The following is a 24998-nucleotide window of genomic DNA, read 5'->3' as shown; positions in this document are numbered from 1 at the left end:
TTACTTCATTACAGTGTAAGTGCTTTCCATTCCAGCATCAAGGTGACTACTAACATGGCAATGAAATAACCAGATCCCAGCATCTCTTATGTACATTTTTACAGTTTTATAGACCCCAGGAGGAAGGTCATAAACGTCAGAGCGATACAGTCCAGAATCCTCAACAAGGAGACAAAACATCATTAAATATCTTATAAAAGGTATCAGTCAGCCATTTACACATTTTACCGTTTTCTCCGACTCCCCACTTCTGACGGACTTTGTTAAAGGACAGTTGGGACGCGCTAGGTGCTGCCGCACGTCTCCTCTGAGTACAGCTGAGGGTTTGGAGGGGGAGCAAGTCCCAGGACATTTCCGTGATAGACAGGCCACAGGGAAAACACCTCACTCTAAAAGGGGTTCTGTGTCGGTGTCGGTGTTAGCTGTCTTGTCAGCATCTCCTACAGAAGAATGCTCTAGATTTCAGAAAACATCTGGTTTCACAAATCCCAAAGGTTTTAACTGAAATGTTCCTACTAGGGATGTAATCAGAAAAATTCATGGTTATGGGACAGAAAGGAACTCACCTGGCTCCTGCAGCTCCATCTGCCTTCCAGGGATTGGGGCCGAGGGCTGAGGGCCTGCATGGTGAATTTCTCTTCCCAATAGAGAATTTGATATTTAAGAGACTACTTCCTAGGTAGGCTACTTTGATTTTGAAAGGTGAAGCTCAAGGTGCTGGCCCATATGGATTAGAAAGAGGATTCAAGAGGGAGATGAGTTGTTCTCCATAATAGAATAGCAGGCATTTGGAAGATGAGGGATGTATTGGAGAGAGTAGCCCAAGATAGGGTCCAGAATAATTTGGAGAGATAAGAGATGTCAAGAGAGTCTGGAGGGGAAGAATGCAGGAAAGAAGTCATGAGAAGGAGAGTGACAAGCAGGAGAGGCAGAAGCTCTCAGTGATGCATGGTGAAGGGGTAATTGAAGATATGGGTTGTCTAATATCAAATAAATGCTTGCCATTACTGTGCAGTATTGAAAAAAAAAATAAAGCCTTTATTTATCCTCAAATTTTCACTAAAAGTTTGTGACCCACAATGGCCTTGATTTTGTGGTTACTTAGGAGAATCAGAATCAAGGAGAGATGAGAAAATAGCAGCCACAGGAGGTGAGAGGTAAGGGAGATGAACAGAAGCAGAAAATGAGAGCTGGAGGCAACTAGAAGAAATGTAGGCTCTCAAGACTCGTGGAGACATTGGAAGGTACAGAGGAGGAAGGTGGAGCCATTTCCCATTGGATGCAAAGTGCAAGCTTGAGTCACTGCTATTGAGGAAGATCAGTTTTGCTAAGGTTACAGTCATATTGATAACAAGATACATTTTAAGATGTAGAGCACAATGGGAAATAATTTTAACTAAGAATTGACAATTGTCCAAGGCAATATGTACCTGGAGCCCTGGCACCAAGAGCAACTGTAGCCTTAGGAAACAGGAGACGACTAGCTGGCTTGTGCCAAGACCAGGTTAGTAACCCTGGAGGGCTGCTCTGTGCCGCCTGAGGAGTTCCAGGGAGTAAAGCCCAGCTGCTGTATTAATGCTGGACTAATTAAATTCCTTCCCTGGATCATCTTGTGATCATCTGTGAGGAATTCAGTTCAAGTGGCTAGAGTGGAGAGGTGGTGGACTAGGCTCTGTGGTATAAATAGGATCATTCTTAAGGAAGGCAGTTTTGTGAAGCGGTTAAGAGTGAGGGGTTCTGGCATGAGATCCAGGAGTTCAAATCCTACTTCTACCACTTCCTGTTTGTAGGAAAGTTATTTATCTTGTTAAACCTTTATTTTATTCCCCTATCTTATAAGGAAGTTGTTAGGGGTTTAATAAGAAATCTATGCAAAATATTAAACATGGCATCTGGCACATAGGCAGTACTAAATAAAGATTAGCTATAATTATCATTATAGAAATGTTATTATAAATTCCACTTAATCTGACCTCTGTTAATATAATCACTTATATAGATGTGGACCCTGAAGTGTAACTCTTGGATTTCCTTTCATCTCCACACAACACTTGGCATAGCTCTAAAAACTTCAGAGGCATTTGCTGAATTAAGCTGATCTGAACTGAACATCAAATATACTGTAGAGAACTTAGCCAAATTTTAATAGCTTTTTTGATCTAATTTTTAAAGTCCAACACAAACAATTATGAAATTAATAACAACTTTAATATCTAGGCTTTTCCTTAAAATATATGGGGAGCATAGGTGCAAGTATAGAAAGGTCATGATTGTTGGACCTGGGTAATGGGTAGAGGATTGTATTATATTATTCTATCTACTTTATTATATAAAATTCCCTACAGCCCTAGCTGGTTTGGCTCAATGGATAGAGTGTCGGCCTGCGGACTGAAGGGTCCCAGGTTCGATTCCGGCCAAGGGTACATGCCTGGGTTGCAGGCATGGTCCCCAGTGGGGGCATGCAGGAGGCAGCCAATCAATAATTCTCTCTCATCATTGATGTTTCTATCTCTCTCTCCCTCTCCTTTCCTCTCTAAAATCAATAAAATATATTTTTAAAAATTCCCTACAATAAAAATGTTTTTAAGTCCCCAAATAGTTTAACAGGAATAAATGTGTTTACTAAAGGATAGGAAAGAAAGCAACACACCAGTAAAACTTTGTGTAAATTAAGTCATGTACTCATTTAATTGATTTCTATGATAGGCTCTGAGCATTAAAGAAGCTATGAGCATAGTACATCTAGAATTCAGAAAGCTTTATGTGGAACTTCTATCAGTGTGGAAAAGATGGAGTGCATTATGCCAAATGGTTAAATTAAATGTTGGAGGTGTCAAATGCATAAAATATAATTGGTCCTTAATTTTACAATGATGTTTATATAAGGGATTAGGATGGGAAATAAAGAAAATGCTTCTTAAGTAAATAAACAATCCAAAATTGGGAATGGAAAAAGGGAAGGATAAAATTGAAAATACTTATTATAAATGAGAGAAATGGCCAGTCAAAAGTGTTCAGTAAAAAAAAAAATTAAGGAGAAGTATAACATATGGGGTGAAAGAAAGCAATTCATACAGGAGATATAAAGAGATTAAGAAAACATAAAATAGAAACAGATGGTAAAAATCATATGAAAAGGTATAATAAAGCCAGTTGATACCTAGTACCACATTTTTGTTTTATAAAAAATGTTGAAGGAATGACAGAAGTAGAAAGCCACTATTTGTAACCCCAACTATAAAATTTGACTTGGGCAAGGATCATCTATGGAACTTTTAAAAAAGTACAAGGTGAAAAATTATCCTATATAATAAAAGCCAAATATGTTAAGTGTCTGGTGTCCAGTTGTCCATTCAACCAATCAAAGTGTAATATGCTAATGATATGCTAAGGCCACTCAACTGCTCGCTATGACATTCACTGACCACCAGGAGGCAGACACTCTGACCAGTAGGTTAGCTTGCTCCTGGGGTGCAGCCTATCAGGACTGAGTGGGACAGGCCGGACATGCCCTGGAGCCCTCCTGCGGTTTCTCCCCGGCTGGACAACCTCCCACAACCCTCCCTGGCCCTGTTCATGCACCAGTGGGGTCCCTTGGCCTAGCCTGCACCCTCTCACAATCCAGGACCCCTCGGGGGATTTTGGAGAGCCAGTTTCAGCCCGATCTCGCTCAATGCAGGAGGAGTGCCACTCAGCCAGAAGCCAGGCTCATGGCTGGCAAGCGCAGTGGTGGTGGTGGGAGACTCTCCTGCCTCCGCGGCAGTGTTAAGGATGTCCGACTGACAGCTTAGGCCCTCTCCCACCTAAGCCGTCAGTCGGACATCCCCCGAGGGCTCCCAGACTGCGAGAGGGTGCAGGCCAGGCTGAGGGACCCTCCCACTGAGTGCATGAATTTTATGCACTGGGCCTCTAGTAGAAGAATAAAATACATTTAAAAAATCTCTTCATGCAATGGAGGGATAAGGACACATATGTAATACCTTAAGCAATAAAGGAAAAAATATTTATTAATTACAATAGGAAGATGATACTTTTAAAATAAAGAGAATAGTACACATTATCTTAATAAAGTTATCAAACTTAGCTTCACCGATATTAGAACCTATTGACAGCAGAGCCTTTTGATATGATGTATGAGAAGTACATAATATCACCTATGGAGTGTTCTTGCCAATTATGTTAAACATGGATTCTACCATGAGGAAACTATCAGATCAATACAGAATATGAAACATTCTACATAACAACTGGCCTGGACCCTTCAAAAATGAAATTTCATGAAAAATCAAGACAAAAAAGGCAGAAGGCTTATTTTGATTTTTAGGAAAGATATGACAACAGCAACCAAATGGTATATATAAATGATTTTTAGATCTTAGGTTAAAAAAAACAATTATAAAGAGCATTTTGGGGACACCTGAGTATATTTTAATGGATTGCATGCTAGACTATATTATTGAATTAATGTTAACTTTGGGGTGTGATAATGTTATTGTTGTTGGGGCAGAGATTGTCCTTATTCTTAAGATGCACATATTTTAGTATTTAGGGGTGAAGAGTCATGATGTTTGTAATTTTTCTTTCAATTAGGTTCAGAAAAAAAATATAGGGATAAAGTAAATGTGGCAAAATGTATATGACTACTCAAGATATTTTTCTTTCATGTTTTATGTTTGAGAGTTTAAAAAAATAGATGGAATAGAAAGGGTAAAACTGCCCTAGTTGGTTTGGCTCAGTGGATAGAGTGTCTGCCTGTGGACTGAAGGGTCCCAGGTTTGATTTCGGTCAAGGGCATGTACCTTGGTTGCAGGCTTGATCCTCAGCCCTGGTTGGGCATATGAGGGAAGCAACCAATCAATGTGTCTCTCTCACATCGATGTTTCTCTCTCTGTCTCTCCCTTCCACTCTCTCTAAAAGTCAATGCAAAAATGTCCTTAGGTGAGGATTCACACACACACACACACACACACACACACACACACACACACACAAAATGGTACAACTAAAGATGATTATCAATGTCCTATTTACTTATTGAGTAAATTCATATTAGAGTAAGAAATGCACTTCACATATTCACAAGCATTTATCAAATGTCCATGAGTTATAAAAAACTAAATGCATAATTATTTACTTGCATCTAATATAGTATAGATTATATGTGTTGAACATGGTTTGGTCATTTCCTTTCCAGCCCTGTGACCTTGCCATGGAATTAAATGGAGCTTCCCAAGGTTCTTACCGTGTATTCAAAGCTGTGGCCGTGAAAGTGAACTGTGTGCAGGTCAAATTCACTCCCCATGCCAATCAGATAAAAATTCACTTCATCCCCAACATGAAATGTGAGACCCTGGTTATTTCCATACAGTCTTCCATTAATTGCTGTAGGTAGACAAAGTTTTATTATGTTATACAAGGATTTGAAATAATGTATTTAAAAACAACAACAACATCTTATAGAAAATGTCATGGGGAGTTTCAATATGGCTATGAGTAAGTGGAACTACATTCACCTCTTCTGAGTGCCAAACCAGATTTACAGCTAAATTATAGCGCAATCAACCTGAATGACCAACTGAAGGACAGCTGTACTGGAGTGTTATCTCCAAGGATTTATAGAAGAAGCTATATAGAGATTGGTAAGAATGGTGGAGATGTGAAAAGAGCTGGCTCCTGCACCCATGTCTGGCAGCTGAAAAGCTGAAGGGATATCTGGGTTACAAAAGACATCTCTGAGGAACATGGGGTCTCAGTCTCATGCCAGAACCCCCAACGCAGAGCACCAGTGCTGGGAGGTAGAGCCTGCATAGCATCTGGAGGGACTCTGTCTGCAGGGAAGAGGAGGGAGTCTACTAGAATCCCAGGTGCTCTCCTAAAGGAACAATACACAGGAGCTTGCTCCAGGACACTCACCCAGGCTCTGGTAGAGGAAAGGCAACTCAAGGCATATGGAAATCATAAAGAAAAGACCTGGGTGGCATGGCCTTGAAGAGAATTCTGAGAGTCAGCTACTGAGGTCCCAGTCCTGAGTCAATATCCCACATCACCCTAAGGCATCGTCTTGCCAGGGTTGGTAATTCCTATTTTTACAGCACAAGCCTGGGGAGTCCACTAACTTGGTCCTCAAATACTGATGACACCACCCTGTCAAGCTTGAGTCTGGCAGAAAGGAATGTTGGCTGAACTCAACAGGGGCCTTTGCGCGTTCTTTCTTTGGAGAAACTACTGGCAGACACTCAGACAGACATTGAGCTGTGAGGCTTTGGAATGGGGCCAGTCTTTCCTTTCACCTGCAGGCTTGGCCAGCATCACTCCAAAAGGGAAACTGTTTTGTTATATATTCCCAAGTTCTGGTGGCCCCAGACATTGAGTTGATATCCAAGGGAGGGTTGGAGTGGGGCAGAGAACACCACTCAGAGCTGGGACCTTTGAATTACATTTCCCTCAGATACTCTGGTCCAGCTTGAGTGGGTATGGCTACGCAGCCAAGGGGAAGCATAAAGCTCACTCCCTTCCCACAGGCTCTGCTGGTGTCACCCTCAACAAAGGACTCTCTTGATCTATTTTTCAAAGTCCCAGTGGCTCTGCCCTGCTGAGCTTGCTCCTGCAGTGAGGGGAGCTGGCTACATCCAATCTGAACTGTTGGTATACTTCTCCTGGGGGAGCTAGAATTGGAAACTCTAGCAGAGACTGAGTGATATGGCTCTGGAGTAGGGGACCACATTTTCCCCATTATGTGCCTGAACACACTGCCCCCAAGTAGAAGACTCACTAGCCCTCTCCTCCCTATCCAATTCCCCACCCTAATGAGCTTGAAAGGGGCTATGGGATATGGCAACTTTGGGCCCACTTTACAGTCTTTCTTCAAAAGGCTCTAGAGGAAGTCCAGGAAACCTCAGGGGTGGTGGAGTAGCCAACAGTTGGGTGCCAACCTCAGAAAACCTTGGACCTTTTACTGATCTGCCCCCAGCTCAGAGCTCTAGGAAGCTGACTCTTATACACAGCTTGAACCCTCCCATGCACACGCAAGCCCAGTAGACAGAGCCACAATCAGTGACTAGTGTGGTAGCCCAAGGTCAGTTACATACATCGGACATGAACCTGTCCCAGAACCCCACCCAAGTGCCCCAGAATCAACACAACCGCTGGTGGGCTTCAAACATCACCCAAAACTGACCCAACTAGCCACACAAATGGCACAGCCAAAGGGAACTCCAGCAGGCACCAGAACCTGCTGGGAACAACTCCATCTTGGGAGGCAGACTTATACACAGTGAACAAGGTCTATACTTATAATCAGCCAGCCTGAGAGTTAACTCCACCCATGAATGGACCAATAGCATTGAAAACTCAACTACATTAAGAAAGGGCATAAAACCCATACAAGAAACATTTCTGGAACATCTAGATCAGGTGACCTAGAAGACCGTGCCATCAAAGCCAAGAAAGCACCTACATCAGAAAGCCTTGAAAACAAGATTGGGAGTCATAGTAGATCTACTTAATACACAGAGTAAAACACAAAAAAAGCAGACAAAATGGGAAGACAAAGAAATATTAAAGAACAAGAGAAATCCCCAGAAAAAGAATTAAGTGAAATGGAAACTACCGAGATAACAGATGCAGACTATAAAAGAGTAATTATAAGGATGCTCAAAGACTCAGGGAAAGAATGGATGATCTCAGTGAGAGCTTAAAGAAAGTGATAGTGAGTATTTAAAAACACATAAAAAAAGAATCAGCCAGAAATGAAGAATATATTTGAAGGAATCAACAGCAGGTTAGCTGAAGTATAGGATCAAATCAGGGATTTAGAGGACAAGATAACAGTAAGGACCCAAGCATATCAATGAAAAGAAAAATGAATTTTAAAAAATGAGGAAAGTTGAAGGGACCTCTGGGACAACATCAAGCATGACAATATCTGCATCATGGGGACACCAAAAGGAGAAGAGAGTAAGCAAGCGATCGAGAACCTGCTTCAAAGAATAATGACTGAAAATTTCCCTAATCTGATGAAGGAAAAAGTCACAGCTTAGGAAGCACAGAGTCCCAATCAAGATGAACCCAAAGAAGCTCACACCAAAACACATCATAATTATAATAGCAAAGGTTAAAGACAAAGAGAGAATCTTAAAGGCGGCAAGAAAAAGAGTTACCTAGAAGGGAGCTCCCATAAGGCTGTCAGCTGATTTCATAACAGAATGCTTCAGGCCAGAAGGGATTGGCATAAAGTATTCAAAGTGATGAAAAGCAAGGACCTACAAATATCACTATTCCATCCAGAAAAGCTATCATTTAAAATTGAAGGTGAAATAAAGAGCTTCTCAGACAAAAAGAAAGCTAAAGGGGTTCATTACCAACAAATAAGTATTGCAAAAAATGTTAAAAGGCCTTCTTTAGACCTAGCTGCCTTGGCTCAGTGGATAGAGCATTGGCCTGCGGACTGAAGGGTCCCGGGTTTTATTCTGGACAAGGGCACATGCCTGGGTTGTGGGCTCATCCCAGTGTGGGGCATGCAGGAGGCAGCCAATCAATGATTTTCTCTCATCATTAATGTTTCTATCTCTCTCTCCCTCTCCCTTCCTCTCTGAAATCAATAAAAAAATATATTTTTAAAAGGCCTTTTTTAAAAATAAGAAAGAAGAAAATAAATATATGTAGAAAGGAATGTAGGAATAAAGATTAAAGAGCAATAAATAAGTACCTATCCTATTAATAGAGAGCTAATATGCTAATGGTCATGACACCCTCATGCCATAATGACTGATCAGCAGGAGACTGCGTGTGCATGCGTGGCAGGGCGGAGCCGCCGCACATCTCCAGAGATGGGGTGGAAATGGGGAGGTGCCCAGAGGAGGTGGGACCATCCCTTGGAGGGGAGGATGGTGGTGAGAGCCCGTAGCACCTCCCCTCACCAGTCCTTTGCCACCCACCACTCACACTCAGAGCACCCCACTTCCCACCTGCCAGGGGAAGGCTGAGCTTCCACATTGCTCTGGAGATGGGGCAGAAGCAGGGAGGCTCCCAGAGGAGGCAGGACCAGCCTGAGGCGACTTGTAGGACCAAGGCTGGGGCTTGAAGTGGCCAGAAAAGGCTGGAGGGGTTGGGGGCAGGGCTAGGCATGCTTGAGTTCTGGGTGGAGAGGTTAGGTTGTCAAGGTGGGGCAGGGGTCAGGTGGGTGGGGCATGCATGGGTGGGCAGGGCCACGCGATTTCATGCGTTGGGTCACTAGTCAATAATAATTTAAAATGTGAATGGATTAATGCTTCAACCAAAAGACCTATGGTAGCTGAATGGATAAAAAAACAATAACCCATATATATGCTGTGTACAAGAGACCCACCTCAGAACAAAAGATACACACAGTATGAAAGTGCAGGGATAGAAAAAAAATTCATGCAAATGGAAACAAACAAACAAACAAATAAAGCTGGGGTAGCAATACTTGTGTCAGACAAAATTGACTTCAAAACAAAGCCCATAACAAAAGGCAAAGAAGGACATTAAATAAAACTAATAGGATCAACCCAACAGGTGACCTTGTAAACATACATGCACCCAACATAGTCACATCTAAATATATAAAGAAATCTTGGTGGACATTTAAGGGAGAGATTAACAATATGGCCAAAGTTGGGAATTTGAACACCCCATTGGCATCAATGGAGAGATCTTCCAGACAAAAAAACCAATAAGGCAATAGCAACCTTAAACAACAAGCTGGATTGGATGGATTGAATTGATATTTAGAGAATATTTTATCCCAAAGCTGCTGAATATACATTCTTTTCAAGTGCACATGGGACAGTCTTTAAGATATACCACATGGTAGGGTACAAGATAAATTCAACAAGACTGAAAGCCTATCAAGCATCTTCTTTGACCACAATGGTATGAAACCAGAAATCAATTATAGCAAAAAACTCAAAAACACTCAAATACATTTAGGATAAATAACATGGTATTAAACAATTAATGGGTCAACAATGAGATAAAGGAAGAAATAAAAAGTTACTTGGAAACAAACAAAGTTGAACGCAAAACAACCCAACATTTATGGGACACAGCAAAAGCAGTACTGAGAGGAAAATTCAGAGCATTACAGGCCTACCCCAAGAAGCAAGAAAAATTTCAAGTAAACAATCTAATCCTACACCTAAAAAATTATAAAAAGAACAACAAACAAAGCCCAAGTAAGTAGAAGGAAAGAAATAATAAGGTTAGAGCATAAATAAATGACATAGAGACTAAAAAATAAAACAAAAAAAAAATCAAAAGCTGGCTCTTTGAAAAGATAAACAAGATTGATGAACCTTTAATCAGACTTACCAACAAAAAATGAGAGAGGATCCAAATAAATAAAATCAGAAATGAGAGAGAAAGGTTAACAACTGACATCACAGAATACAAAGGGTTGTAAGAAAATATTAGAAACAACTATATGCCAACAAATTGGACAATCTGGTCATCCTATCTAATAAAAGAGTAATATGCAAATTAACCATCACTCCCAGGGCATGGGGGCTTCCTTAGCGCGGCAGTGCCGGGGAAGCCCCAGGCCTGGCAGACAGAGCCCGGACAGCAAGGCATGGGGGCTTCCTTAGTGCATCGGCATCGGCGAAGCCCCCAGGCCTGGCAGACAGAGCATGCTGCAGGGCATGGGGGCTTCGTTCGCAGGGTGATGGCGGGGAAGCCCCAGGCCTGGCAGACAGAGCCCAGACAGATGGGCTTGGGGGCTTCCATAGTGCGGCAGTGGCGGGGAAGCCCCCAGACATGGCAGACAGAGCCCAGACAGCAGGGCATGGAGGCTTCCTTAGCATGGCAGTGGCAGGGAAGCCCCAAGGCCCAGCAGACAGAAAGCGGACAGCAGGGCATGGGGGCTTCATCTCCATGGCTGCGGCAAAGCCCTAAGCCCCGCAGAGAGCAGAGAACCACGGGGAGTGGGCCTAAGCCATTAGTAGGACATCCCCTGACAGCTCCTGGATTGGAGAGGGTGCAGGTTGGGCTGAGGGACCCCCATGCACGAATTTCGTGCACCGGGCCTCTAGTCCTATATCCTATATAATAAAAGGGTAATATGCAAATTGACTGAATGGTGGAACAACTGGTCGCTATGAAGCACACTGACCACCAGGGGGCAGATGCTCAATGCCTGAGCTGCCCCCTGGTGGTCAGTGCACTCCTATATAGGGAGCGCCGCTCAGCCACAAGCCAGCTGATGGCTGGCGAGCACAGTGGCCCGCCTCTGTGGCAGTGCTAAGGATGTCTGACTAATGGCTTAGGCCTGCTGCCCGCAAAAGGGCTCCTGGACTGTGAAAGGGCACAGGTCGGGCTGAGGGACAAATGTCGTGCATGGGGTCTCTAGTAGTGTATACATTTCTAGAAACATACCATCTTCCAAAACTGATTCAGGAGGAATCAGAAAATCAGAATAGACCAATTATAACTAATGAAATTGAAGTAGTAATTAAAAATAAACACCCAGCAAACAGAAGTCCTGGACTGGATGGCTTCATAGACATATTTTACCAAACATTCAAAGAACTAACACCTATCCTTCTCAAACTATTCCTAAAAATTCAAGAGTAAGAAGAACTTTCAATTTCATTTTATGAGGCCAGCATTACCCTAATTACAAAACCAGATAAAGACACTCCAAAGAAAGAAATTTATTGGCCAATATCCATGATGCTAAAATACTCAACAAAAGATTATTAAACCAAATCCAGCAATACATTAAAAAGATCATACACCATGACCAAGTTGGACTTATTCTGGGGATGCAAGGCTGGTACAATATCTGCAAATCAATAAATGAGATATACCATATAACAAAATGAAGGGTGAAAATCACATGATCATATCGTTTCTCTCCCTCTCTAATCCTCTAGTAGATGCAGAAAAAGCATTTGATACAATCCAGCATCCATTTATGATAAAAGCTATCATCAAAGTGGAAATAGAGGGATCATATATCAACACTAGAGGCCCATTGCACAAAGATTCGTGCAAGAATGGGCCTTCCTTCCCTGGCTGCCAGCACCGCCTTCGCTCTGGCACAGAGCTGCCTTTCTGCCTTCCCATGCTGCCCAGAGACTCCGAGTGGCCGGGGTGGTGCGGAACGCCTGCGTTGTTGCCGTGGTGACGACGCAAGCATCCTGCCCCTGGCCGCTTGGGCCTGTGTATGCAAACTAACCCGCCATCTTTGTTGGGTTAATTTGCATACTCACTCCTGATTGGCTGGTGGGCATTGCAAAGGTATGGTCAATTTGCATCTTTCTCTTTTATTAGTGTAGATAATAAAGGCCATATATGACAAACCCACAGCCAACACTGTACTCAATGGGCAAAAACTAAAAAGAGGAACAACACAGGGATGTCTGCATTTACCACTCTTATTCCGCATAGTTCTGGAATTCCTAGCCACAGTGATCACTCAAGAAGAAAAATAAAAGGCATCCAAATTGGAAAGGAGAAAATAAAATTGTCATTTTTTGCAGATGACAAATGGGAGAACATGTTTGTCAATGATACATCTGAAAAGGGGTTAATATCTAAAATATATAAAGTATTCATACAACTCAACATCAAGAAAATAAATAATCCAAATAAAAGTGGGCAAAGGATATGAATAAGCAATTCTCCAAAGAGGACATACAGATGGACAATAGCCATGTGAAAAGATGCTCAATATCACTATTCAGAGAAATGCAAGTTAAAACCACAATGAGATACCACCTCACGCCTTTCAGAATGGCCATCATTAATAAATAAAAAAACAATAAGTGCTAGCAAAGATCTGGAGAAAAGGGAACCTTTGTTCACTGTTGATGGGAATGCAGATTGATGCAATCACTGTGGAAAACAGTATGGAGTTTCCTCAAAAATTAAAAATGGAACTGTCTTTTGACCCAATGATTCCACTTCTGGGAATACATCTGAAGAAACTTGAAACACTAATTTGAAAGAATATATATACCCCTATATTTATTGCAGCATTATTTATAATAGCTAAGATTTGGAAATAGCCCAAATGCCCATTGATAGATGAGTGGCTACAAAAGCTGTGACATATTTACACAATGGAATACTACTCGGCCATAAAACAGAAGGAAAGCTTACCTTTTGTGACAGCATGGATGGACCTGGGGAATATTATGCTAAATGAAATAAGCCAGTCAGAGAAAGAAAAATATCATATATCTCACTTATATGTGGAATGTAATGAACAAAATAATTTAACAAACTAAATGGAAACAGAAACATAGATACATAGAACAGACTGACAAAGGGGAGGAGGGTTGGGGGAGTAGGTGCAAAATAAGATGAAGGGATTAACTAAAAATATTACTTATATAAAACACATAGACAAAGACAACAGTATGGTGATAGCCAGAGAGAAAGGGGTTGTGGGGAGGTATAAGGGGGCAACGAAGGGATAAATGGGGTCAGAGAGATACTTCACTTTGGGCCATGGGCTCATGATACAGTGTGCAGATGATGTTTTGTTGAGTTTTACACTTGCACCTGTATGGTTTTGTTAATGAACCCCAATACATTTTTTAAAAAGAAAAAATCATAGATGTTTTCAGAGGCTATGAAGATTTTGAAGCAAGCTTGAGGATGCGGTTAAACATGACTAACCATCCATTCATGGCTGTGTCTAATACTAGTGAGTTTTCTTGCTTGAGCAAATGAGGCATTGGTTTTGCTTTAACACAATTGGGTTGAACTAGAATATTTCATAACTAAAGATACTTAAATTGATGGATAGTTTAACATGTCTATGTATTTAAAGTATATTTAAAATGACCACAAGAGGCTCTTAGAATGTTAGGGTTGTGTGTTCCCACTTAACTGCCTTAAGTCAAACTTCCATGATCTGTCACTGGTATGACTGAAATGCCATCTGCCTGAAGTCCCAGCTCTTCGTTTCTCTCCCTCTCTAATCCTCTATGTAGGTATGGTTTTCAAAGGGTAATAGGAAGAAAATATTAAAATGTTCCTTTTCAACTTTCTATTTTGTGTTTTTTTTGAAATGTATAAAATGCATTAATACAGTGTTAGAAAGATATAATCTATAACCATATATCAATGTAGGTAGGGTTCTAACACTTTTAGCTGGTGGATAGATGTAATAGAAAAAACAAGGAGACTGCTTTAGGCCAGTGCTTCTTAAACTTTAATGTGCATCTGATCTGGGAATCTTGTTAAAATGCAGATTAAAAAAAAACACAAAAGCAAACAAACAAAACCAAACACAGAAAATAGCATGGTGATTGCCAGAAAAGGGGTTAGGGGAGGTAGAAGAGAGTAAGGGGGGATAAATGGTGATGAAAGGAACTTGATTTGAGGTGGTGAACACAATAAAATATACAGGTGATGTCTTATAGAATTGTACACCTGAAACCTATATAATTCTATTAATCAATGGCACCCCAATAAATTCAATAAACATTTTTAAATGCAGATTATGATGTCCTGTTAAGCCTAAAATTTTGCATTTCTAACAAACTTTCAAGTGACGCTGTTGCTGATCCATAGGCCACACTTGCAGCACAAGTGCTTAGATGACTGCCAGAGCTGCTCCTGAAATACGCGTTTATTCCTATAGTTCCCTAGTTCAGTGCCCCCGGTGCCTTTAGCACAATGGTTCTCAGCAGAACTTTGTCCTCCAGGGGACCTTTGGCAATGCTTAGAGACATTTTTAGCGCCTTCTCCTGTCACAGCTTAGGGGAAGGCGCTACTGGCATCTATAGGATGGAGGCCAGGGATACTGTTAAACATCCTACAATGCCTCACACAACAAAAAGTTATCTGGCCCAAAATGTCACTAGAGGCAAGCTTGAGAAACCCTGGTTTACATCAAGTCTACATTCTCAACAAAGTATTCAAGGTCTTCCACAATTCTGTTGGCCTTTTCTTTCCAGGTGCTGTGTGACTTAGCTCATATTTCCTTCCTTTTCTACTAGACAGATTCTTATGCATTCTTAAATACTCAGTGTCTTCTCCCTTCATGAAATCTTTTTTTGACCTCCAAATAGGAATGTAAAAGACAGCCCTGTGTTTCTGTTTCAGTTGCAACATTCCCCCAAGTCAGCCTTGAATTGTAGCAATGCACAATCTGCAGCCCCCCACACTGTGAACAGCTGGACAGAAGATGGCTCAGCTGGGTCTGTGTATCTTATTAGGGCCTAGTAAGATGATAATTAGAACAGATGTAGTCCTTAAATTAATTTTAAGTGTACATATATTTATTGCAGGGGGAAAACTAAGAAATTGGAAATGATCATATTTGTGTTTGCCTTATTTAAGGTTTAATTACCTAGTCATCTTCCTGAGCTTGCTAAAGACTAGATTAAGTAAGATTGTGATTGAGATTGTTTATGTGCTTGCTAGTTGAATAATTGTCTTATTGCTGTGATTCTAGATGGGGAAGGTCATAAACAGAATGAGCCTTTTTACAATCAACCTATAAGAAAATTTTGGTTGATAAGCATGGGGATTTTAAAAGCTCTGCCTATGAAGGTCATTTGGTGAAGGTGGTGGGGAGGAGTGCGTGGGGCCCTGTGCTCTCTAGTTTGCCTCAAACTCCATCTGTCCCTATGTTCACCCAGGTTTGGGAAAGTGTTTGGGAAAGTGTTTAGTGAGGGCCTCCAGAAGTGGCAGCTGATATTCCTGGTTTTCTGTTGCCTGCAAGGCTTAAGAATTTGCCACACTACTAAGGTAGTGGTATACAACCCAGAGACCAGATCCAGCCCATTCATTGCATTTTTCTATGGCCTATGAGCAAAGAATGTTTTTTAAGTATTTAAATATTTAAAAAATATTTAAAAAATAATTAAAAAGGCAAATATTTTCTGATGTGAAAATTATATGAACTATAAGTTTCAGTGTTCATAAATAAAGTTGTGTTGGCTCACAGCCACTTCTGTTTGTTTGCCTCTTGTCTATGGGGGCTTTTGTGCTTCAAGAACAGAGAGGAAGACAGCTTATGGCAGAGATGGAATGGTTCCTCTGTCCCTGCAGCTACCTCCAGCCCAAATTCTTTACTATCTGGCCATTTATGGGAAAAGTTTGTCATGTGATATATACACAACTGTATGTGTCTATGTTTTCTAAACTGTGCTGAGCTTGACAAATTTGAACTTCATCTGTTCCTTTTGTGGAAAACATGCTGTAGGCTACAGTTGGGGTGTCAGTTAGTGGACATTACCATGCATTTGATTGCTGAAGTTAAAAGTATCATCATTCCGGTCTACTTGGTTCGGTTCTAGAGAATAGGTGTTGATATTTTCTTCCAAGTACCAGGATTCATTCTCATTAAAAATCATGAAGTGGAGAACACGGTGAACTATGTTGGCTTTGGTGTTTTTGCGACATACTATCAAAGGGCCTACCAGCCCACTGTTAAGATCCTAAAGAAACAAAGCAAGATTATTAACCATGCCCACAACTAAAAATTTCCCCCAATCAATAAAAAGAATGGAATCAAGTTTTGGTTTTAGTGAGATTAGATACTGAGGGTTTTTTGTTTGTTTGTTTGCTTGTTTTACAGATCCTGATTTTTTAATTATTAGAATGCTAAGTCTGAGAGTAAGGAACAAAAAACATGCTAAATCTTTGATTAAAGAAAAATTATCATCTCATTTATTGGAGTTGAAGTTTAAAGAGAACAACAAGCTTCTGGGATGGATTTTGGACACATTCTTCAATGGATTTAGTTGTATTTATGAAAATGTAATTAAAGAACAGAACTTTGGTTTTAATTAGAATTCCCTGGCATTGGAGTTGGTTGGCAAAGATTTTAAAGGTCTCAGATCCTTTCTCCTGTGATGCCTCTGTTCCCACAGCACCTGCAGCCAGGAGCCTTGGTTTGTTTATATTAATTTTGTTTTGGGGTTGAATGTCTGAGTAGATTTATGTTCCAGGTACAAAGTGGCCAAATCGCTAAAAGTTCAAAGAGGGGACTCTTTAAAAAATGCAAATAAACTATAACTCCAGAGTTGAGGGTTTTAAAAAATATGTAAAATGTATATATTTATTTCTATTAATCATAGAATTTCCAAACTCCATACTTTGTTTTCTGTTACTCAGATCTGACTCAATGAAGCAGAGGATATTATAGTGACATTTTGAAAAATGTCATAAATATAAGTAATCATATGTAATAGTTTATTCTTGAAAGATGCAAACCTATGTAGGATTAAAAGCTGAGCAATATTTAGGTTACTTAATATAAATTTTACATAGAACTAAGATTATTTTAAAAACAAAAATAAATTCCTTCTTTCTTCCATTATAATTTCTAGGAGACATAATAAAAACTGAGATTTGAGAGAGACAAAATGGTGGCAGAATAGATGGACGTGTCCTGAGCTTTGTCCCAGAGCAGATAGAATGAGCAACTAAATCAAATAACATCCACCCCGAATTGGCAAAGTAGACACAGCTAGTGAGACAATATGAAGCTGGGAAGGGCAGATACCTGGAGAACGTCCAGGGTACTGCGACCATGCAAGCAGCAGCCACGTGAGCAGCCCATGCCCACCCAAGGAGCAGCAGCCCCATAAGCAGCCTGCCCCAGGCTGAGGAGCATCAGCCTTGCAAGCAGCCCAACCCTGTCCAAGGAGCAGCAGCCACGTGAACAACCCGCCCCCTGTCTGAGGAGCAGGAGCTGCATGGGCAGCCCACTTCAGTCTGAAGAGCAGCCCACCCCCATCCAAGGAGCAGCAGCCACACACAGCCCATACCCGTGTAAGGAGCAGCAGCTGTGTGAGCAGCCCTGTGAGAAGCCCACCCCCATCTGAGGAGCAGCAGCCCCATGAGCAGTCTGCCCCGATCCGAGGAGCAGCAGCTGCACCAGCAGCCTGCCTCCATCTGAGGAGCAGCATCCTCATGAGCAGCCCACCCATGTCCGAGGAGCAGCAGCTGCACCAGCAGCCTGCCCGCAAGAGCCAGAAGAGCCAACACTGCTGCCAACAGGGCCCACCAGAGGAGCTGCTGCCAACAGAGGAGCAGCCACTGTTGTGACTGCCTGAGGAGCAGCCACCTCCCGAGGAACCACTGCACCCAAAGAGAAGTCCCTGCATGACTCGACAGCTAGATCCTTCAATGAGAGCAAAAATGGGTAGACAAAGACATCCCCCAAAGGAAAGAAAAGGAGGATTCACCAGAAAAGCAGCTAAGTGAAATTGAGGCATGCAATATGTCAGAAGAAGAATTCAGAATAAGGGTCCTAGAGTTCATAAACTGGATGGATGAAAAAAAATCAACAACTTATATAAGAATCAAGAAGAAATAAAGAGTGATACAGCTGCAATAAAAACACCATGGAAAGTTTCAACAGTAGACTAGGAGAAGCGGAGGACCGAATTAGCGAATTAGAAGACAGGGAAGCAAAACACCCAAACTGAACTGCAATTGGAGAAAAAAATTAAAAGACAGGAGGAGAGCCTAAGGGAGCTTTGGGACAACATGAAACAAAGTAACATATGAAAAAATAGGGGTGCCAGAATGACAGGAAGAGGAACAAGGGTTAGAAAACTTTTTGAAGAAATAATGTCAGAAAACTTCCCCCATGTGGGGAAGAAAAAGTCACACAAACACAGAGAGTCCCAAACAAGATGAACCTGAAAAGATTCACACCAAGACATATCATACTTATGATGGCAAATGTTCAGGACAAAGAGAGAATTATAAGGCTGCAAGAGAGAGAGAGAAAGTTACATACAAGGGATCTCCCATTAGATTATCAAATGATTTTTCAACAGACACACATCAGGCCAGAAAAGAATGGAAGGAAATTTAAAAAGTGATGCAAAGCAAGTGACTGAATCTGAGAATACTCTATCCAGCAAGACTATAATTTCAAATTTAAGGGGAAATAAAGAGCTTCACAGACAAAAAAAGGATAAGGAAGATTATCACTACCAAGCCAGCAATTCAAGAAATGCTAAAGGGGCTGCTATAAAAAGAAGAAATAAAAGGGGAAGAAAAAACACAGGCACAAAAAATAAAAATGGCTATAAACAAGTACTTATCAATAATAACTTTAAACGTAAACAGACTAAATGCTCCAATCAAAAGACACTGAGTGGCTGAATGGATAAAAAATCATGACCAATATATATGCTGTCTACAAGAGACCCACCTCAGAATAAGAGACTCACACAGACTGAAAGTGAAGGAATGGAAAAATATCTTTCAGGGAAATGGAAATAAAAAAAAAAAAAGCTGGTGTAGCAATACTTATATCTGACAAAATAGACCTCAAAGTGAAGGCTATAACAAGAGATAAGGAAGGCCACTTCATAATACTAAAGGGATCAACAAAACAAGAGGATATAACCCTGATAAACATATATGCACCCAATGCAGGAGCACCCAAATACTTAAAAAACAAAACAAAACAAAACTCCTGGAGATTGACAACAATATAATCATAGTAGGGGACTTTAATACCCCATTGACATATTTAGAAAAAAATCAGCTAAGAAACAGCAATTCTAAAAGACTCACTAGATCAGATGGATTTAATTGACATCTTCAGAACATTTCACCTCAAATCCATAGAATATATGTTCTTCACAAGAGCAAATGGGACATTTTCAAAGATAGACCACATATTGGGTCACAGGCAAAGTCTCTCCAAATTCAAGAAGACTGAAATCGTATCAAGCATATTCTCAGACCACAATTGCATAATATTAGAAATAAACTACAATCCTATCTAATAGAACAATAATATGCAAATTGACCGTACCTTCGCTATACCCACAGCCAATCAGAGTGAACAAGATGGCGGTTAATTTGCATATGCTGAGGGAGGGAGGAGTGAAGAAAGCAGAAAGCAAGGCGGCTGCATGGGCCGGCAGCAGTGCGGCTGTGGAGCACGCGGCCATGGTGGCCTCTGAGGCAGTGGTGGCAGTGTGTAGTGCGTGGCGGGTGGTGTGCGCGACCACGGCGGCCTCGGAGGCTGTGGCGGGCAGTGGCTGTGGGCGTGGTGCACAGCAGAGGTGGGGGGCGGGGAGTGGCGGGTGGTGTGTGAGGCCGCGGTGGCCTTTGAGGCGGTGGTGGCTGCGGAAGGGGCGTGGTGGGGCCACTTCATAATACATAATTCAACACAATGAAAGAGAATAACAGGCCAATATCCCTGGGTGGGTGCCGTGGGGCGCGCAGCAGCAGTAGCACGCGCGGCTGGTCGGGGTGCTCAGAGGCGGCAGCAGCGGGCGCGGCGGGTCGGGGTGCTCAGAGGTGGCAGCAGCGGGTGCGGCGGGTCGGGGTGCTCAGAGGCGGCGGCAGTGGGCACGGGTCAGGAGTGCAGGGTGAGGCTTGCAGCGGCAGCTGCTGTGTCCCCCGAGGGGCCGCAGAGGGGAAGGTGGTGGCGGGCTGGGTTGGGTGGGCGTGGCACACCCGTTCCGCCCTGCCCGCCCTGCCCGTTGCAGTGGGAGAGGTTGGGGGGGCGGGCAGGAGAGGTGGCTGTGGTAGGAGGGAAACCCGCCAGAAGTCTTGCAGGAAATATTCCTGCAACGGGCCCCTAGTAAAAAATAAAACACTTGGAAGCTGAATAGCATATCATTAAACAATGATTGGGTTACAAAAGAGATCAAAGAAGAAATTAAAAACATCCTGGAAATGAATGACGATGAAAACACAACAATCCAAAATCTATGGGACACAATTAAAGCAGTCCTGAGAGGGAATTTTATAGCTCTACAGGCCTACCTCAAAAAACAAGAAAAAATGGCAGTAAATAATCTAACTCTACAACTTAAAGAATTAGAAAGAGAGCAACAAGTAAAGCCCAGAGGGAGCAGAAGGAAAGACATAATAAAGATCAGAGCAGAAATAAATGATATAGAGACCAAAAAACACACAACAACACACACACACACACACACACACACACACACACACACACACAAAAGATCAATGAAACCAAGAGCTGGTTCTTTGAAAGGATAAACAAGATTGATGAACCTCTATTCAGGCTTACCAAGAAGCAAAGAGAGAGGACCCTAATAAACAAAATCAGAAATGAAAGATGCAAAATAACAGCAGACGCCACAGAAATACAAAGGATTGTTAAAAAATACTATGAACAACTCTATTCCAACAAACTAGACATCCTGGAGGAAATGGACATATTCCTAGAAAAATACAATGTTCCAAAACTCAATCAGGATGAATCTAAAAATCTCAATAGGCAGATAACTATGGAAGAAATTGAAGCAGTCATCAAAAGCTTCCAGTAAACAAAAGCCCGGGGCCAGATGGCTTCACAGAGGAGTTTTACCAAACATTCAAGGAAGAAATAAAACCTATTATCCTCAGATTATTACAAAAACTTGTAGAGGAAGGAACACTTCCAAGCTCATTCTATGAAGCCAGCTTTACCCCAATACCAAAACCAGATAAATACAACACAATGAAAGAGAATAACAGGCCAATATCCCTCATGAACATAGATGCCAAAATCCTCAACAAAATTCTAGCAAATCGAATCCAGCATTACATCAGAAAGATCATACACCATGATCAAGTAGGATTTATCCCGGGGATGCAAGGATGGTACAATATTCACAAATCAATAAACATGATATATCACATAAACAAATTGAGACATAAAAATCACATAGTCATATCAATTGATGCAGAAAAAGCATTTGACAAAATTCAATACCCTTTCTTGATAAAAACTCTAAGCAAAGGGGGAATGCAGGGATCATACCTCAACATAATAAAAGCCTTATATGACAAACCTACAGCCAACATCATACTCAATGGGCAAAAACTAAAACCGTTTCACCTAAGAGCAGGAACAAGACAGGGATGCCCACTTGTACCACTCCTGCTAAACATAGTTCTGGAAGTGCTAGTCATAGCAATTAGACAAGAAGAAATAAAAGGTATCAAAATTGGAAAAGAAGACATAAAACTGTCATTATTCACAGATGACATGATACTGTGCATAGAAAATCCTAAAGACTCCATCAAAAAATTATTAGACTTAATAAATGAGTTTGGGAATGTAGCAGCATACACAATTAATGCCAAGAAATCTATGGTATTTCTATACACCAATAGTGAACTTACAGAAAGAGAGACTAAAAAACCAATCCCATCTACCATCACACCAAAAAAATTAAGATACCTAGGAATAAACTTAACTAAGGAGGCAAAGGACCTATACTTGGAAAACTACAGGACACTGAAAAAAGAGATAGAGGAGGATATTAACAATGGAAGAACATACCATGCTCGTGGATTGGTAGAATCAACATAATAAAAATGTCCAGAATACCCAAAGATATCTATAGATTCAATGCACTCCCATTAAAATACCAACAGCATATTTCACACACCTAGACCAAACTCTCCAAAAATTCATCTTGAGTAAAAAAAGACCCTGGATAGCTGCAGCAATCCTGAGAAAGAAGAACAGAGTAGGAGGGATCTCAATACCAGATATCAAGCTGTATTACAAAGCCACTGTTCTCAAAACTGCCTGGTATTGTTTTAAGAACAGATGTATAGATCAATGGATAGAATAGAGAACCCAGAAATCGACCCCAACAACTATGCTCAATTAATATTTGACAAAGGAGGCAACAACATAAAATGGAGTCAAAACTGTCTCTTCAATAAGTGGTGTTGGGAAAATTGGACAGATACTTGCAAAAAAATGAAACTAGACCACCAACTTACACCATACACAAAAATAAACTCAAAATGGATAAAGTACTTAAACATAAGATGGGAAAAAATAAAAATACTAGAGGAATCCACAGGCAGCAAAATCTCAGACATATGCCGAAGCAATTTCTTCACTGATACAGCAATGGAAACTAAAGAGAAAATAAACAAATGCGACTACATCAAAATAAAAAGCTTCTGCACAGCAAAAGAAACCATCCACAAAACAACAAGAAAGCCCACTGCATGGGAGAACATATTTGCCAATGTTATCACTGATAAAGGTTTAATCTCTAACATTTACAGGGAACTCATACAACTTAACAAAAGGAAAATAAAAAAAAACACAATAAAAAAAATAGGCAATGAACCTAAATAGACACCTTTCAAAAGAGGATACAAGAAAGACCAAGAGACATATGAAAAATTGCTCAAGGTCACTGATCATCTGAGAGATGCAAATCAAAACGACTATGTGGTACCATCTCACACCTGTCACAATGACTATCATCATCAAATCAACAATGGCAGTGCTGGCTAGGATGCGGAGAAAAAGGAACCCTCATGCACTGTTGGTGGTTATGCAGACTGGTACAGCCACTGTGGAGAACAGTATGGAGTTCCCTTAAAAAAACTAAAAATGGAACTCGCATTTGACCCAGTGGTCCCACTTCTAGGAATACATCTTAAGAAACTAGAAACACCAATCAGAAAGGATATATGCACCCCTATGTTCATAGCAGCACAATGTACCATAGCTAAGATTTGGAAACAGCCTAAGTGCCCATCAGCAAATGAGTGCATGAAAAAACTGTGGTATATCTACACAGTGGAATACTATGCTGCAGTAAAAAAGAAGAAATTCTTACCATTTGCAGCAGCATGGATGGAACTGGAGAGCATTATGCTAAGTGAAATAAGCCCTTCAGAGAAAGATAAATATCGCATGATCTCACTCATTTATAGAATAAAATGAACAACATAAACTGATGAAGAAAAATAGATCCAGAGACAGCGAAGCATAGATCAGACTGTCAAACCTCAGAGGAAAGGTAGGGGAGGGTGGGGGTAAGGGAGAGAGATCAGCCAAAGGACTTGTATGCATGTATATAAGCCTAACCAATGGACACAGACACCAGGGGGGTGAGGGCATGAGTGTGTGTGTGTGTGTGGGGGGGTAGCTTGGGCAATGGGGAGATAATGTATCATATGTAATGTGTCCTTAGTCAATATAGAAAAAAAAAACATATAAAAGAAAACCTGAGATTTGATTTAAAATTTACCTTAACCAGATTCACAGTGGAATAGTAATACCAAGGTATGCATTCAAAGTTCTTTGAGGTAGGACCAGTTCTTTCAGGAATCTGCCAAATGTATGTTCGGATCTTTCCTAAAATAGGCAAATACAATGTATTAATATAGTATCTTTTAAACCATACTTCTTTATGGAGAACCAGATAATGAGCAGATGCTAAAGCTATGCAAATAATTGGCAACAGAGTTCTCATTTTGTTTTGTTTATTCCCCACTCTGGCTCTATTGCTCCTAGCTTTGTGATCTTAGACAATGTGTTTATATTTCTGAGCTTCTGTTTCCACATGCACATCAAACAGGAATTTAGAAATTAGACAAGATGATGCAAATGAAGCCCTTGATGTTGCATTACCTGGGCCTTTGGGCAAGTTCAATGACATTATGATGTTGGTTATTATGTAGTCAGGGTTATTGGATCAAAACCTTACAGTGATTCTGTCATTGGAAAATGTCAGTTATTAAATATCTAATTCATTCTTTCAATAAACATTTTTTTGTTGTGATGAAAACTCAGAATGTGACAGACTTATTTTGAATCCCAGCTCTGAACTTTCCAATTTGTGGATTTCATAGACCCACTTTCCACCCAGAACTATTTGATTCCTGCAAAATGATCCCTATTGACTCTTGCTGGAAAGTTCTTTTGATGCCCCACTCTTACCCCTTGCTGCATAATCTTCCACCTCCTACTTCCAGAGTCTTAAATTAATTTTCCCAAGTACCTGTGACATAGTTTTCATCCTCCACTAACCAACCTTATCCCCACTCTCCCTGCTTCCAAGTCTTTAACTATCTATTTACTTCTTACCCTGCCCTTCCAGCATACCACACATTGCCTGGGGCACAGCAGGTATTCAGAAGTGTCTGTGAAATACAGGGAATGTGATCCTTTTCTGATTAATCAGTACATAGTGATGACTTGCAAACACTCTTGATAGGCAATTCACATTGGAATATAGGACTGTTTTTAAAATCAAAAGAAA

At 41.0% G+C, this 24998-nt stretch overlaps 1 protein-coding gene across 1 annotated transcript in view; it reads right to left on the bottom strand.

The window, feature by feature from the left end:
- Positions 1–24998, bottom strand: part of LOC307094913 (ceruloplasmin-like) — a gene marked incomplete at both ends in the record, with an annotated part of 68348 nt that continues 43350 nt past the window's right edge. Inside the window, 4 exons of the mRNA XM_079764088.1 lie at positions 1–159; positions 5243–5382; positions 16220–16421; positions 23985–24091. Coding sequence (XP_079620214.1) covers positions 1–159; positions 5243–5382; positions 16220–16421; positions 23985–24091 — 608 coding nt within the window. The remainder of the gene's footprint in view (positions 160–5242; positions 5383–16219; positions 16422–23984; positions 24092–24998) is intronic.

Source organism: Cnephaeus nilssonii (genome assembly GCF_951640355.1).
Source record: "Cnephaeus nilssonii genome assembly, chromosome: 3".
NCBI classification, from domain to species: domain Eukaryota; kingdom Metazoa; phylum Chordata; class Mammalia; order Chiroptera; family Vespertilionidae; genus Cnephaeus; species Cnephaeus nilssonii.
Note: the sequence above shows the minus strand (reverse complement) of the source record. Positions and strands in the feature narration are given on the sequence as shown.